Source organism: Mirounga leonina, unplaced genomic scaffold (genome assembly GCF_011800145.1).
Source record: "Mirounga leonina isolate KUSES-001 unplaced genomic scaffold, KU_Mleo_1.0 Mir_481, whole genome shotgun sequence".
Taxonomy (NCBI): Eukaryota; Metazoa; Chordata; class Mammalia; order Carnivora; family Phocidae; genus Mirounga; species Mirounga leonina.
In genome coordinates this window covers 2,611,526-2,627,864 of record NW_023270773.1, presented here as the reverse complement: position 1 = coordinate 2,627,864, position 16,339 = coordinate 2,611,526, and the positions used below count along the sequence as shown (strand labels likewise).

General features: G+C 53.5%; 2 protein-coding genes across 2 annotated transcripts; both read right to left on the bottom strand.

Moving 5' to 3' along the window:
- Nucleotides 1-471: 471 nt before the first annotated feature.
- On the bottom strand, nt 472-11,512 carry LOC117999840 (glutathione S-transferase theta-4). Its single transcript, XM_034989229.1, has 5 exons — nt 11,215-11,512; nt 8,818-8,905; nt 2,812-2,962; nt 2,080-2,256; nt 472-866 (listed from the first exon to the last, which is right to left on the bottom strand). Exons 1-5 carry the CDS (start codon nt 11,324-11,326, stop codon nt 669-671), a joined length of 726 nt encoding a protein of 241 aa, XP_034845120.1. The 5' UTR covers nt 11,327-11,512; the 3' UTR covers nt 472-668.
- Nucleotides 11,513-12,127: 615 nt separating this feature from the next.
- On the bottom strand, nt 12,128-14,627 carry LOC117999839 (glutathione S-transferase theta-1-like). Its single transcript, XM_034989228.1, has 5 exons — nt 14,166-14,627; nt 13,990-14,077; nt 12,971-13,121; nt 12,501-12,677; nt 12,128-12,417 (listed from the first exon to the last, which is right to left on the bottom strand). The coding sequence occupies exons 1-5, from the start codon at nt 14,275-14,277 to the stop codon at nt 12,217-12,219; spliced, it is 729 nt and encodes a 242-aa protein (XP_034845119.1). The 5' UTR covers nt 14,278-14,627; the 3' UTR covers nt 12,128-12,216.
- Nucleotides 14,628-16,339: the final 1,712 nt, after the last annotated feature.

Genomic DNA, 16,339 nt, shown 5'->3' with positions numbered 1-16,339 from the left:
TTGCCAGGACTTTTCAGGTGGCAAGTGATTTAGTCACCATAGGCCAAGTGAATAAAGTGAAAACCAAGTACTCTGTCCGCTCAGAGTTGCTCAGCCCTTGTACAAGTGGACGTCCGCCAACATTACACAAGGTGGAGATATATATATATATATATATATACATACATACACACATTTGCCAGAATGCCAATGCACAGAGTTACTGGGGGTGGGGAGAGAGAAGCCCTTTTCTTTTTCTTTTTCTTTTTTTTTTTTTTAAGATTTTTACTTATTTATTTGAGAGAGAGAGAATGAGAGAGCACATGAGAGGGGGGAGGGTCAGAGGGAGAAGCAGGCTCCCCGCCGAGCAGGGAGCCCGATGTGGGACTCAATCCCGGGACTCCAGGATCATGACCTGAGCCGAAGGCAGTCGCTTAACCAACTGAGCCACCCAGGCGCCCTTAACTTTTAGTTTTTAAACTCTTTTTGGAACCTGGGGGGAATCATGACCACCACCATCTCCCACACCATGCATACCCTATGCTCACACCACCTGTCCTGGGCTCAGCAGCCTTGGTGGTTGTTACAGTACTTTATTAAGCAAAGAAACAGAGTTGTTTTCAACATCTCCTCTAAGGAAGGAAGCTCAGAAGGGCTGAGTCAGCCAGGCCCTGAAGGATGGGCTGCTTCTACTTGAACTTCTGCAGCAACTCGCAGATCTTCTCCTTGACCATTGGATCCAACGTTGAACAGTCCCACTCTGCCAACTTCATCAGCCGGTCATGGGCCTCCCAGAAGAGGCCAGAGCCAATAGCCAGCTCCACCCTCATGCGCCACTCAGCTATCTTGGAGCTGTTGAGAAAGACATTATACTTGCTTCCCATGGGCTGTAGATAGACAAAGAAGAAGGAGTGGTCAGCCAGGAGGAGGTGGGGGGCGACAGACCAGCCTCACCTGCATCCCCTCCTACAGCCTCAGGGGCTCTCCGCATCTGCCTCCCACAAAGAGTGAGTCTGTGACCCACTGCACCCCCAGGCCTGGGCAAGAGGTCAGAGGCTATGTGATAGACGTGGGGGGAGCATTGGAAGATCGATCAGAATCTCCAGGGTTCTTGGCCACTGGTCTTGCTCCAAAGCTCCGGAATCCCTCTCTGAGGTAACACAGGTGTTACCTCCCATTTCTCCAGCATGAAACTTTCCATGAGTCCTGCCTTCTACCAGGAAATCCCTTGTCCTCAGATGAGGGTGGGAAGAATTCAGTTCTTTTTTCTCTACATTGAGCCTTCCTCTGTGATCAGGCACAGTGCTTGGAATGGGAGACCCAGCAGGTAGTCTAAGAAACATGCACCCAAGAAGCTTGGGGGTCCCACAAGGGGGTGGGTGTGGGTGAAATGTAAGGGGTAGGGTATGAAATGTAGGGGACTACACCACCTGGGGCAGAAAAACTGAAGTGGTTTTTCCTGATGATGGTCTGCCCTTTACCCTGACCAGGGACTAAAGTGGACACTTTGCATACTGGCCAGAAATTATGTTGGCCTTTCAAGACATTGGCCAGGGTCTAAACTGGCCATCCTGCACAGCTAGGTCAGAAGTGGCCACCCTCCCCTCAGGTAGAACCCACATAAATGCCCCACACCCAGGTATGCCCCCCAAACGCACAGTGGATGCCCCTCAGATCCAGAGCCATGGGAGCTGCTTTGTATAGCTATAAGCCTGGAGCTCTAGAAAAGAAGCACTCAGCCAAAGGACACTTTGGAGGCCTCTGTACACTTCCTGGAGAGTCCAACGGGAAGAGGAGGCATCCAGGATCCTGGTGGACTCACTGAGAAATGCTGTGTTCTTCTCCCTGTCCCAGGCCTGCCCTCCAGCCCCTCCCCATGCTGAAAAATCATTGTGAAGCATGGATAATAGTGATCCTCCTTGGTTCAAAATCTGTGCTTCCTGTTACCCCTGGGTGGGGTCCAGGCACCCCATCCCTGGCTCCCACAGCCCTCCATGTCTCCTCCTTTACCAGCCTATCCTCAAGCTATGGCCCCAATGGTCACAGAGGAGTCTCACCTGTGCCCAGGCTCTGTGCCCCCCCCCCTACCCCACTCCACACCTGCATCATCTCCACCAGGGCCACCAGGTCGGCCAGTGAGATGTGGTCCCCAGTGATGAACATCTTGTCCTGCAGAAACTTCTCCTCAAAGAGCTGCATGTTGTTCTTCGCCTCTGCCAGCATCTGTTCTGTCTTCTCAGCTGGAACCTCCTCACCTGTGATCATTGGGATCAGCATCTGGCCGGGGTGGGGAAGGGGAGGGAAGAAAAGGCTGTACTCTAGTCCCATTTGACCCTCCCGTCTTCAGCCTCCTTGTCCGCTGGAGAGGTGTTGGACAGAACCAAGGACATAAAGTAGGTTCAACTCTTGTAGTGGTTCTGCTTGATAGAGATCACCTAGGGCCATTGTTCAGGGGGATTTTGAGATCCCAGCAGGAAGTAATCCTGTGATTGGTTAGTGATGTCTGTCACAGGCATAAGATAAGAAGTAAGGGTACCTATATGGGCTACTGGTCATCTTCAAATTTGGTGGTTTCTATGGGCCCTTTGACTCTGATGTTTTCTAATTCAGAATGAAATTTCTTGACTCCTATCCCAGCCTGAGTACCACCAGCTCCTTCTGGGTGCCCTTCCCCTTGTTTTTACAAGGCTTTTTCATACCCAGTCGTTCATTCCACACTCCCATCAGCTCTGTAAGGCAGGCAGGGGAGGGAGCCAAGGAAATGAGGCGCAGGAAGGGAGGGACACTTGCTTGAACTCACCCGCGGTCAGCCATAGCCTTGGTCCCACTCACCTTGATCCAGAGGATCTTGCTCATGGGCAGCTGGATGGCAGTGTGCTGCCAGGCCATGAACTCATCCACGCGGGCGCGTGTGTGCAGGTCGGGTGGGTACCAGTGCGACGGTGTGCTGTGCTTACGGCACAAGTAGAAAAGGATGGCCACACTGCAGGAAGAGAAAGCCAGGGACACTGCCCCTTCCCTCCCCGATCCTGTTACGCCCACCACCCCAGTGTGGCCTGGGCCCAATGCAGAACCTCCAGCCGGAGGTGGGCTCTAGGCACTGACATTCTTCTAGGGGAAGGGTGAACCCAAAGGGTGCCAAGAAAGGCAGTCAGTCCGCTAGTCAGTGAGTGCAAGAGGGAGGCCAGCAGGGTGATGGGAGTTGGTGGAGATGGCATCAGGAAGGCAGTCTCGGTGGGGAACAACATGTACGGGAATTCAGGGGTAGTAAGAGGTAGCAATTTGGAGAAAAGGAAAAAGGGTGACCAGAAGAAGGGTGGGGAGAATGGTCAGAGACAGCCAGAGACACTGTGGAGGCACTCAGGGAGGCCCCCGGAGATGCAGGAGGGTATGGACTTAATCCTCAAGGTTATGGTTACATAAGCAGGAGGATGAGAAAATCTGCCTTGATTTTTAGAAAGATCCCTCTGTCCTACAACTCAATAGCAAGAAAACAAATAATCCAACCAAAAATGGGCAAAGAACCTGAGGAGACATTTTCCCAGAGAAGACCTCCACATGGCCAAGGGACACATGAAAAGATGCTCAACATCACTCATCAGCAGGGAAATGCAAGACAAAAACCACAATGAGATATCACCTCACGCCCATGATATAACTGTCATCAAAAGGACAAGAAATAACAAATGTTGGCAAGGATGTGTAGAGAAGGGAACCCTTCTGCACTGTTGGTGGGAATGCAAACTGGCGCGGCCACTGTGGAAAACAATCTGGAGATTCCTAAATAGAATTACTATAGTATCCAGCAATTCCATTTCTGGATATCTATCTGAAGGAAACAGAAACAGTGTAACAAAAAGATACCTGCACCCCCATGTTCACCGCGGCATTATTTAGAAGAGCCAAGGCATGGAAACAGCCTAAGTGTCCATCGATGAATGAATGCCTAAAGAACATGTGGTGTAAAGATACAATGGAATATTATTCACCCATAGAAAAGAAGGAAATCCTGCCATTTGTGACAACATGGATGGACCTTGAGCGGTTATGCTAAGTGAAATCACACAGAGAAAAATACAGCGTGATCTCATTTATATGTGGAATCTAAATACAAACAAACAAACAAAAACAAAACTGTAAATACAGAGAACACATTGGTGGTTGCAGGAGGCGGCGGGGGAGGGGGTGAAATGGATGAAGGGAGTCAAAAGATTCAGACTTGCAGCTATAAAATAAATCACGGGGATGTAATTGTGACCAAAGTTAATAAGACTGTATTGTATACTTGAAAGTTGCGAAGAGAGTAGATCTTAAAAGTTCTTACCATAAGGGAAAAAAATCTACAACTCTATGTGGTGATGGACATCAACTACAACTTACCGTGGTGATCATTTCACAATATATACATAAATCGAGTCATGATGTTGTACACCTGAAACTAATATAATGCTGTATGGCAATTACATCTCAAAAGAAAGAAAGAAAGATCCCTCTGGTACTGGGTGGAGGGGTTCTGAGGAGGGCAGAGGCCACGGAGGTATGCGGAGGGTACAGACTGGAGGCACCATTTGGAGGGGATGGTCTTGCTCTTGGCTGGTGGAGGGCAGGAAGGGAGGAATGCAGGGTGGACACAGGTGTCTAGGACATCTGGAGACCTGGAGAGTCCTGATATGACATCAAAGTCCAAGGAGCAGGTGCCTACCCGCCCTACCCTGCTCCCCCGCCCCAACCAACACCATCTGTGCAGAGTCAGAAGATGAGGAAGGAGCAGAGATGGGTAGGGGGAGAGGACAGGAAGGAGCAGCCTGGGAGGGAGGAGGGAGGGGGGAGTCCCCAGAGGCCCAACTCTATAAGAAGGGGGGAAATATCAAGGATGAAAATCCTAAATCCTAAATCATCTCAGCTGATCTCACAATAACCCTGTAAGGTGTGTACCAGTATGCTTCCATTTGAGGAAACTGAGGCTTGGAGATACAACTAACTTGCCAAAGACACACAGCCCATGAGTGACAGGATCGGGGTTTGATCCCAGCAGCCAGGCCCCATGCCTGAGCCTGAGCCTGAGCCTGAGCCCAAGCCCCGCCACTGTTCTTGACCACCTGGCATAGCGTGTGACCTTGGCCAGGCCGACCAGGGGGGTGGAAGGAATGGATGGAGTCAGGTGGGAGGAGAGTGAATGGGCAGCAGAGATGAGAGGATGGTCCCTAGCCTCCACGAAAAGCCTGAGGGGCAGGCCAAGGCTTGCCTCAGTGGCCCAATGCCCCTCCCCATTTTGTGACCTCTGGGAACACACCCTTGGTGGGAATCCCGGCTCATGACTGTTCTGGGCAGACCTGTCGGCGGCCGCCAGTCCCAACTGGCTCCTCCCAGGCTGTCTGTAGCCCGTGCCACTCTAACCAAGCCCACAGCCCCCACTGCCACACTCTGTGTCTCTGTCCAGCACCTTGAGGCTGGGGCCCCCAATGCTCATTCTCGGCATCAGCCCTCCTGGCTCCTGCACCGGGAGCGCCGGGGCCAAGTGGGGCCCACCAGCATATTCTCGAACTCTTCTTGCCACCGTAGCAGGCCAGAGCTCGCTATGCCCGGAGGTGCCCCATCTCTTGGGGGGCAGGCACCCGGCTGGCATCACAGTTCCTGGTCTGACCCTGGAGTGGGCACCTGGCCTTCTGTCTGCCTAGCACCCTCTCACCGACTCTTCTCGCAGGGTCCTGCTCTTTCATCTTTAATCCAGTGATTCGGGGGAGGGGGGCGGTTGCTGGTAGTCAGGGGTCCCAGTGCCATGGCCAATGAGTGGTCCACAGGCAAGAGGAGGCTCAGACTATGCCCATGCATGTCCTTCGCTAGGAACATCAGATACCCTGAGAAGGAGGGGCTGATCCTTCTCTAGACAGAGGGACACGGAGATGGGCAGGGGACACTCTAGCCCAGATTCCCTGAGCTGGAAGGGTGGGGAGGTGAGGGTCACCAGAGCCAGTAGGGCCGTCCTGCCACCAGCAGGCCCAGAGTGGGGCAGCGCAGGTGGGCGCCAAGCCTCGGTGTCCCTGGTTCCAGAGGGTGGGGCCACCACCCTAAAAGGCCCAAGGCACAGAGCATGGAGCCAACAAGGATGATTCTCAAGCCTTAATATGTAAAGCAATTTACCGGCTAGGTTTCAGACTTAGTTGGGATGCATAAGATTTTTTTTTTCCTTCCTATGTCTCTGTTTGGGAATAGGAATATCCATCCTGTGCACGTCCCCCCGTTGTATTTTTTTTTATTATTATTTTTTAAAGATTTTATTTATTTATTTGAGGGAGAGAGAGAGAGAAACAGCATGAGAGGGGATAGGGTCAGAGGGAGAAGCAGGCTCCCCACCGAGCCGGGAGCCCGACGCGGGACTCGATCCCAGGACTCCGGGATCATGACCCGAGCCGAAGGCAGTCACCCAACCAACTGAGCCACCCAGGCGCCCCTTTTTTTTTTTTTTTTAAGATTTTATTTATTTATTTGAGAGAGAGAGAATGAGAGACAGAGAGCACGAGAGGGAAGAGGGCAGAGGGAGAAGCAGACCCCCTGCCGAGCAGGGAGCCCGATGCGGGACTCGATCTTGGGACTCCAGGATCATGACCTGAGCCGAAGGCAGTCGCTTAACCAACTGAGCCACCCAGGCGCCCCAGGCACCCCTTTTTATTATTATTTTTAAGTAATGTCTACAACACCCAATGTGGGGCTTGAACTCAAGACCCTGAGATCAAGAGTCACATGCTCCACCAACTGAGGCAGCCAGGCGCCCCTCCCCATTGTATTTTAGAAGCAGGACAACTTGTCATCTGGTTTCCCAGGTTCACAGGGAGAGCGGAACTTTGAGCCGGGATGAATCATACCATGAATCTCACCCATACCTGATTTGGATAATGTAGACACTGGCATTTTGGGCTAAGAGTTGATGCCAGAGTGATTAAGACTTTTGGAGATGTTGGGATGAGGTGAATATATTTTGCACATGGGAAGGACATGAATTCGGGGGGCCCAGGGGACAGACTGTTATGGGTTGCATTGTGTTCCCCAAAGATGTATTGAAATCCTAACGCCCAGTACCTCAGAATGTAGCCTGATTTGGAAATTGGGTCTTTACAGAGGTAATCAAGTTAAAATGAGGTCTTAGAGGGGGGCCTGGCTAGCTTAGTCGGAAGAGCATGTGACTCTTGAGCTCAGGATTATGAGTTCAGGCCCCACCCACACTGGGTGTAGAGATTACTTAAAAATATAAAAGTAAAAATAATGTGAGGTCTTAGAGTAAACTCTAATCCCTTATGACTCGTGTTCTTATGAAATGGGGACATTTGGACACAGAGACATGCACAGACAGAAGGCCAGATGGCCCTCTCCCAGCCAAGGAATGCCTGAGGCTGTCAGAACCTAAGACAGAGGCCTGCAATAAAGCTTCCCCGGCTTCAGAGGGAGCACAGCTCTACCAACACCTCGATTTTCACTTCTAATCTCCAGAACTGTAAGACAATACATTTCTATTGTTCCAAGTCATTCAATCAGTGGTAATTTGCGACAGCAACCCTAGGAAAATAATCCAGGCCCTGGGCCCCCCGAAGTCCTGTGGTCCACTTGGAAGATGTGCTTTAAGACACCGCCTTGGAGGCACCCCGAAAAACAGTCTGCCCCAAATCTTACCAAACTTCTACTTCCAGTGACCAGTTCACAGGAAATGAAAGGACAGAAAGACCGTGTAAACATGACACCCTGAGAATGTGATCGGCAAAACTCAGACTGTGGGAAACTGCACAGGACAAAGGACGCGGTTTCTTCAACCACAACAAAAACGCAAAGGCAAGGGGCGCCTGGCGGGCTCAGTGGGCGGAGCTCAGGCTTCTCGATCTCAGGGTCCTGAGTTCAAGCCCCAAGTTGGGCGTGGAGACTACTTTTAAAAAATGCAAAGGCAGGGGCGCCTGGGTGGCCCAGTAGGTTAAGTGTCTGCCTTTGGCTCAGGTTGTGATCCCGGGGTCCTGGGATTGAAACCAAGTCAGGCTCCATGCTCAGCGGGAAGTCCGCTTCTCCCTCTGCCTCCACCCTGCTTGTGCTCGCTCGCTCTCAAATAAATAAACCTTAAAAAAATTGCAAAGGCAGGGGCAGCTGGGTGGCTCAGTCGTTAAGCCTCTGCCTTCGGCTCAGGTCATGATCCCAGGGTCCTGGGATCGAGCCCCGCATCGGGCTCCCTGCTCCGCGGGAAGCTTGCTTCTGCCTCTCCCAGTCCCCCTGCTTGTGTTCCCTCTCTTACTGTGTCTCTCTCTGTCAAATAAATAAATGAAATCTTAAAAAAAAAAAAAAAAGATTTATTTGAGAGAGAGAGGGCATGTGAGTTGGGGGGGGTGGGCAGAGGGAGAAGGAAAGAGAATCCCAAGCAGGCTCAATGCCCAGTGCAGAGCCCACTGGGCTTGATCTCACAACCTTGTGATCATGACCTGAGCCGAAATCAAGAGGCAGACACTTAACTGAGCCACCCAGACGCCCCTGATGCTTTTTTTTTTTTTTTAAGAGCCCTTATCTCTTAAAAGTATATTCGTAAACATTTATGGATGAAATGATAGGGTGGCTGGCAAGCAGGGGAATAGAGTGGGCTACAGGTGATGAAAAAATGGGCTGCCCAAGAGGATCACTGTTGGAATGGGTGAGGGGTACCATGTGGAGGTCGCTGTAATCCTCATTAGTTAGTATTCATTCTACTTTGGTATACATATAAAATTGTTCACAGTAAATAAAAAATAAGTACTAGCAGTCGGCTCCACGTGGATCTCCCAGGAGGAGCAGAGACAGATGGTGGGGTGGGGGGCCCCAGGAAAGACTTACCTTTCAGATAAGATAAATTTTCCATCTTTGAGGCTGGGTAGCTTCTTCAGGGGGTTGATCTCTCTGTATTCTTTGCTGTGGTGGTGACCTGAGAGGGGCAGGAAAGGTAAAGGTCTGAGGGTGCCGGGACTCCAGGGAAGAGAGAACCAGGTCTCCCAGAGGCAGAATGCCTTCCTCCCCATTTTCTCTAGAAGAGGAAACAAGCCCAGAGGAATACCATGGCTCTTCAGGTCAAAGGGCAAGTCAGCGGCAGAACAGGGATTAGGATCAAGACTCCTGCCCCCATCCCAGGCTCGGTGACCAAGACAACCTGTTGGCTCACAGAAGTTGAAGGCCTCCAGCCCCCACTCCCAACTCCAGGCCTGAAGCCACAGCCCATGAATCAGCAGAAGCCCGAGAAGCCTGGATCCCACCCCTTATAGCCCCCTCCAAAAGGGGCAGGGCAGCCAGGAGCCCCAGCACATAGCTGGAATTCAAAGGGAACCTCTCATATGCAATCAATCTATGGGGAGTTTTGTTTTGTGGTTGAGTTTTGGTGTTTTTTTTCAAGGTCATTATTTTTTTAACATTTTTTAAATTTAAATTCAATTAATTAACATATGATGCATTATTAGTTTCAGAGGTAGAGATCAGTGATTCATCAGTCTTATATAATACCCAGTGCTCATTACATCATGTGCCCTCCCCAATGTCCATTACCCAGTTACCCCTCCCCTCCAGCAACCCTCAGTTTGTTTCCCATGATTAAGAGTCTCTTATGGTTTGTCTCCCTCTCTGATTTTGTCTGGTTTTATTTTTCCCTCTCTTCCCCTATGATCCTCCATTTTGTTTCTTAAATTCCACATATGAGTGAGATCATATAATTGTCTTTCTCTGATTGACTTATTTTGCTTAGCATAATACCCTCTAGTTCCAGCCATGTCGTTGTAAATGGCAAGATTTCATTTTTTTTGATGGCTGAGTAGTATTCCATTGTGTGTGTATACACACACACACACACACACATAAACCTCATCTTCTTTTTCCATTCATCTGTTGATGGACATCTGGGTTCTTTCAATAGTTTGGCTGTTGTGGATGTTGCTGCTATAAACACTGGGGAGCAGGTGCCCCTCGGATCACTACATTTGTATCGTTGGGGTAAATACCTAGTAGTGCAATTGCTGGGTCATATGGTAGCTCTATTTTCAACTTTTTGAGGAACCTTATTTTTTTGGTTTTGTTTTATTTTTTTAAGTAAGCTCTGCTCGGGGCACCTGGGTGGCTCAGTCGATTAAGCATCTGCTTTCGGTTTATGATCCCAGGGTCCTGGGATCGAGTCCCACATCGGGCTCCCTGCTCAGCGGGGAGTCTGCTTCTCCCTCTCCCTCTGCCTTTCCCCCCTCCTCTTGCTCTTGCTTGCTCTCTCTCAAATAAATAAAATCTTAAAAAAAAGGTGAACTCTGCTCAACATGGACTTGAACTCAGTTTTTTTTTCTTTTTTTTTAAAGTAAGCTCTCCACTCAACATGAGCCTGAACTCACAACCCAGAAATCAAAAGTCTACACCCTCTACCAACTGAGCCAACCAGGTGTCCCGATCTATTGGGAGTCTTAACCCTTCCACAGCCAGCTGCCTCTGGCTGGAAACATTTCTGGGGCTGGACTCACACTTCATTTCAGAGCATCAGGTCTCCTCCTCTATGTTCTAGAGACTTCTGCCTCTGCGACCTGAGCTTTTAAGAATCCCTTCCATGATGGGCGCCTGGGTGGCTCAGTCGGTTAAGCGACTGCCTTCGGCTCAGGTCATGATCCTGGAGTCCCGGGATCGAGTCCCGCATCGGGCTCCCTGCTCAGCGGGGAGTCTGCTTCTCCCTCTGACCCTCCTCCCTCTCATGCTCTCTGTCTCTCATTCTCTCTCACAAATAAATAAAAATAAAAAATCTTAAAAAAAAAAAAAAAAAGAATCCCTTCCATGCTTAGGATAGTGTTGGAGACCAGTGCCCTGTACCTCACTCAGGGTCTGTGTCACCCTGGGCAGGTGTGAACACGGTGGGGAGGATGGGTGTGGACTGAAGCAGGGGTCTTCACTCAGATGTGAATGACCACACACTTCTGCAGCCTTTGCCACCTGATCCGAGGTAGTGCAGCTAAGAAGCGCTACACCCCCACAAGGAAAAGCCAAGGGCACTGGATGGGAACCTGGGGGACGCTCAGCAGCTCTGCCTTCCACTTTACCTGATAGCAGGGTAGAATATGTGGGAAGGATGGACAGCCTATAGTTCCCTTGGGTAATGCTTCTTCCCCTGTGGACTTTGATGGGGGGAGTGTCCTCTGTGTCTCAGCTTAGAGACACCCTGAACTTGTGCCCTGCCTCCCCTCTGGACCAGACCTATGCCCGGCAGCAGGGGGTGCCTACCCTTTAGCAGATCCACAAACTGGAAGTCGAAGGGGATGCTGTTCTTTCTAGCGAAGATATACACAGCACGGCAGGATGCTGACAGCAGGTCCAGATAGAGCTCCAGGCCCATGTTGAGACACACGTTGGGCACCCCCACCAGCCAGCCACCAGGCTCTGAACCTGAACCTATATGCAGCCTGAGCCCTTGGCCCTGGCCCTGTGCCCTTCAGCCGTCTCTAACCCAGGCCCAGGACCCCGAGTTCTGGAACTTCTTGTTTCATTTGGTGGTGTCATGAGGCCAGGAAGCCCGGAATTCTCACAGCAGCAAGGATTCTGGGGAGACTCAGGAGCAGACTAGGGAGATGCCCCTGGCTCGGGGGCAGAAGGTGGGGGCCTCCTGCAGCCCTGCTCCTCCCCTCCAACTTGGTGCCTGTCTGTCCTTGTGGCCCATTTCTGAAAAAGGACTTACACACGGGAATTCTCAGGGCCAGAACTTCACTGCAGCCCGTGACCCCGGGCTCTGCGGGGTCCAGAATAAAGACAGGGCAATGAGAACTGACCACAGAGGGTTTCAGAAGCAGGGCTTGGGGGTAGGCATAGGTCAGTCTAGCCTGAACTGTAGCTAGAAAAGTGTTGGGAGAAAAAGAAACAGGAGCCTGGGGAGCAGTCAGGGCACCGGGGACAATGTCACAGGGGTGTCAGGGGTCGGCCAGTCAGGCTGTGCCATGCAGAGAAGCCCAGAAACTTCTGGCTTGGCTTGGGACTGGCAGTGGCCAGGGGAGCTCAGTACCTGGCAACTCAGGAAGGTAACTGGACGCACATGGAGAAGTCTGAGTGTTGCTCACTCTAGGCTGCATCATCGCGGGACATCTGTCCCTGTAGATTCTGCTCTAGACCCCACCTCCTAACGCCGAGTGAGGCTGGAGACAAGTGGAGGGCACACAGCATGTTTATTGTGGCAGGAGAGTGCAGGGGATCGGCCCGGCCGTACCCCTCTCAGCTGATCCGGCCGTACCCCTCTCAGCTGAGCCGCTCCAGCAGTCTCTGCACCAGCTCCTGGGCCAGCTTGGGGTCCCGCTGGGCATCTCGGGGATCCCGAGGCTGTAGCACAAGCCTGTGCGCATCCTGGACGAGCTCAGGGCCCAGAGCAGCCTCTACTCGGGCTCGCCACGCTGCCAGCTGGGGCCACTCTTGGAAGATGTCGCAGCCAACAGCAGTGGGCTGGGGAGACAAGGCAGCTGGAGCAGGGGACTCAGCCCTGGGCCCGGAGTCCCCCTAGGGGCAAGCAGGCAAGAGAAGCTCACCTGCATCAGCTCCGTGAATGCCATCAGATCCGCTAGGGAGAGCTGCTCGGTGGCCAGGAAGGGCTTGGTGGCCAGGACCTGCCCATCCAGATGCTGCAGAGCTGGTTTCAGCTTCCCCAACAGCCGGTCTAGCCGCACGGGGTCCACAGGCTGCCCCGAGAAATGGGGCAGGAGGGACTGGGCGGGGGGAGAATCGAGGCAGCTTATCCCAGTCTCCTCCAAACAATCTCAACCACCTTGCCACCCCTCCTGGCCACCATCCCCACCATCCGTCAGTGATACCCCCTGGGGCACTGTATTCAGAAGGCTTCTGAAGCCATCATTCAGACTCCGGGGGAAAGAGTGCTGTGATAGATTACGGATGTCTACCTGGGACAGTGGATGGGAGGTGTATATGGGCCAGCGGGTTCTTTCCAGCACGGGGGACTCCAGCTCTTGCCCAAGCCCCACGCTAGGGCAGGGAGTCTCACCTTACACAGGTAGACGTTGCAAGCAGGCAGCTGGACGGCCGTGTGCTGCCACGCCAGGTACTCGTCCACACGTGCGCGGGCCTGCAGCTCGGTTGGGTACCAGTGGGTCGCCGCCCGGTACTTGCGGCTCAAGTATAAAAGAATGGCCACACTGCAAATAGGAGGCGTCGGAGATTTCCCCAGCCCTCAGCGCTAGGCAGCCTCATCTCTCACAAACAGGGTGATTTGACTGGATCTCTCTCCAATGGCACCTCTAAGGGAGGACCCGCCCATTCCCACATCCCCACCAATGGTCATCTTTTCCCCACCAAACTGCTCCATTCCTCAAGTGCTCCCCCATGGGCCCACATTTCGACCTCCCCTCCCTTCTCCTACCCCAGCCAGCCCTCTGTCTCCAGGCCCCGCTCTCTGGCATCAGGGTCCTACTGAGCGGGAGGAAGGCAGGCCTGCCCGAGGGGTCTCCCAGTTCCCTCCCAGGCCAGTGCTCCCCAAAACCCTTTTCTTGATCTCTCCTGGGCTCCTGGTACTTGGTGACCAGTTTCTATTCTCAGGCAAGTCCTGGGAGGGGGTTACATTACTCCCCCATTTTACAGAGGAGAAACATGGAGCACAAAGTTCTGTGACCTGTCCATGGCAGAGAACGAGGGTGGGGGGACCTGGGATTCAGAGCCCAGTGCAGATCTGGGGCTGCCTGGCCCCTGGCTCCTGTGACTGAAAGGCCCGGGTTTGGGACATCTGAGGAGAGCTGACCTCAAGCTTGGATCTTCCCCAGCTAGCTCCAGGTTGTCCGGGACTGCCTGAGTGACCTACGCCCCTTTCCCAGGCTGAAGCTACCAGCTTTAGCCCCAAAGCCGCCCCCAGTCCAGCCCCCCTGCCTCCAAGCTGGGTGAGCTGGAAGGAGGGAGGGGGGTCACACCAGTTTGGAAAAATCTCCCAGTGAGGGGTCATCAGCTTTCTGCCTTCCTCCCTCCACCCCCACCCCAACCCAGAAGCCTCTGCAGACCCCAGGACCCCATTACCTCTCCGCCAGCAGGAAGTCCCCATCTTTGAGAGCAGGTACCTTCCCCAGGGGGTTCACCTTCAGGAATTCAGGCTTCAGGTGCTCCCCTGAGGGGTGGAGGAGATGAGTGGCTCAGCAAGTTCTGGCCCTTGGACAGACACCCCCTCCATGGAGCCCAGCCTAGTCAAGGCTCACCCCGTCCTAGCTCCACAGGCCGCAGCTCGAAGGGAATGCCATTCTTCCGGGCAAAAATGTAGACTGCACGGCACGGGGGCGAGTACAGGTCCAGAAACAGCTCCAGCGGCATGGCTGCACCTCCCACTGTCCTCACCTACCTTCCACTCAGGTCTGCCTCCCGGGGTTGGTTTGGTCCCTCCAAAATGGGGCCCGAAGAAATGTGTTTCCTTCCCTGAAAGCTGTTTCCTCTGAGCTAGTAGCACCGCCCCGCCAAGCCTCCACACCTTCTGGCCTCTGTGGGATGAGGCGCGGTGGGCTGTTGGAGATTTGTCACTGGTTTTCCAGCGCAGGGTCCCCAGCCTGACCCTGCTCCTCCACAAAGCCCTGTCCCTCCCCCCGGCCTGCTGCTTCCTTCTGCCCCCTTATCTCTGCTTCCTGGAGGCCAGGGCGGCTTTCACAATCTAGCTGAGGTGGGAGGCTCCCTGGCAGACGCTCACTATTGGTCTTTAAGGCCTTTCGTGTCTTTCCTCCCAGCCCGTGCCTGTCCACACACACACACACACACACACACATACACACAGTCACGCACTCACACACACACACTCACACGCACACACACACACTCTCAATTATATGACCCCACCCTCACCCTCCCAGCCCAGGTCTCTCCTCTCTCTGGTCTGAGTAACTGTCCTAACATCCTGACTTGGTAAAGACATCTCTCTCTATTTATTTGTTTGTTTTGTTTGAGGGAGCGAGCAAGCGAGAGAGCATGTGAGCACGCAAGCAGGGGAAGGGGCAGACGGAGAGGGCATCCAAGCAGACTCCTGCGGAGCGCGGAGGCCCAACTCAGGGCTCCATCCCACCACCCATGAGATCAGGACCTGAGCCAAAACCAAGAGTCGGGCGTTTAACCGACTGCCCCACCCAGGCACCTCAAGGCATCTCTCTCCTGCCTGTCCTCCTCTGGTGCCCCCTACCTCAGGTGTAGCACCCCCACCCCCTGGGGCTCAGGCCAGCCCCCTGGAGTCTTCCCTCCTCCTTACCCAGACCTGATCCCTCCAACCTCACCAGCTTCCTGACCAGCCCCTCTGCCTCCACCAGAGGCCCTCTGTCCTGGTCCACACAGCACCACGGGGGATCCTCAAGTCCAAATCAGATCCCCTGCTCCCCTGCGCGACACCCTACCACCCCTCACCCAGTGTAGCCACACTCCCCAGCCTTGTCCATTTGCCTCTTGGCCTTCCTCCTGGAATGTCCCATGCACTTCTTTTCTGTCAGAACCCAAGTCTTGAGATGATGAGGGCTGGGCTGTGGGCAGCGCCTCCCCGGACCCAGAGAACAGCCGTGAGTGGCTTGGGAGGTGGGGCCTAGCCTCCACACTGGCCCATGCTGGTGGGGTGGGTCATGGCACAGGTAACAGCCACAGCAGCCCCCTGGGAACTGAGCGATGGCCTCCCCGGAAGCTGCCCCCGCCCCATTCTGGGACCTGAGGAGCTCAGAGCCACTCCCTGACTTTCTTGGCCCATGCAAGGCAACTGTAATGCCTTCCCCACTGTTTTCACAGGAACTGAAGTCAGCCAGGCAGGATTTTTAGGGACAAATTCCACCCTCCACAAACACACATAATTGTAGGACATGTAACTTGGGCAGGGCTGTCCCCACCCTTGGTTTCCAGGACAGTTCATGGCTCAGACCAGCCAGTGAACACCCTATACCCCTTGGCCACTCTGATCGGATCAGGCAGGGTCCTAGGGCTGTGGCAGGACTTTCTGGGAAAGAGGGGCTGGGAACAGGCACAAAGCTGACCCCAGCTGAGGCCCACGGTCCTTCCCAGGGAGAGGCTCCGGAAGCCACCGGCTGCAGAAGGAACACAGCTGGCTGAGACTCTTCCCCAGTGGAGAGGGAGGCCCAGGGCCGGGCAGCCCCCAGGAGCCAGGCTGTCCAGAGCCAGCCATCCTGGAGCCCAGGCAGAAGGGAGTGAAGCCAGGCAGGCCCAGCCAGGCTGTAGATGGGAGGCTGGGCTCAGACCTGGCATGCCCAGAGCTGTCAGGGAGCCCTGAGTCCAATGGCTGGGACTTGTAACCCGACCCTGCACAGAGAACCCCAGCTGGCTCCACCATATTGGACAGGGTCCCAGCCATGCGGTAAAGGGGAGGAGTGAGAGAAGGATGACAGGGAGAGAGTAACCT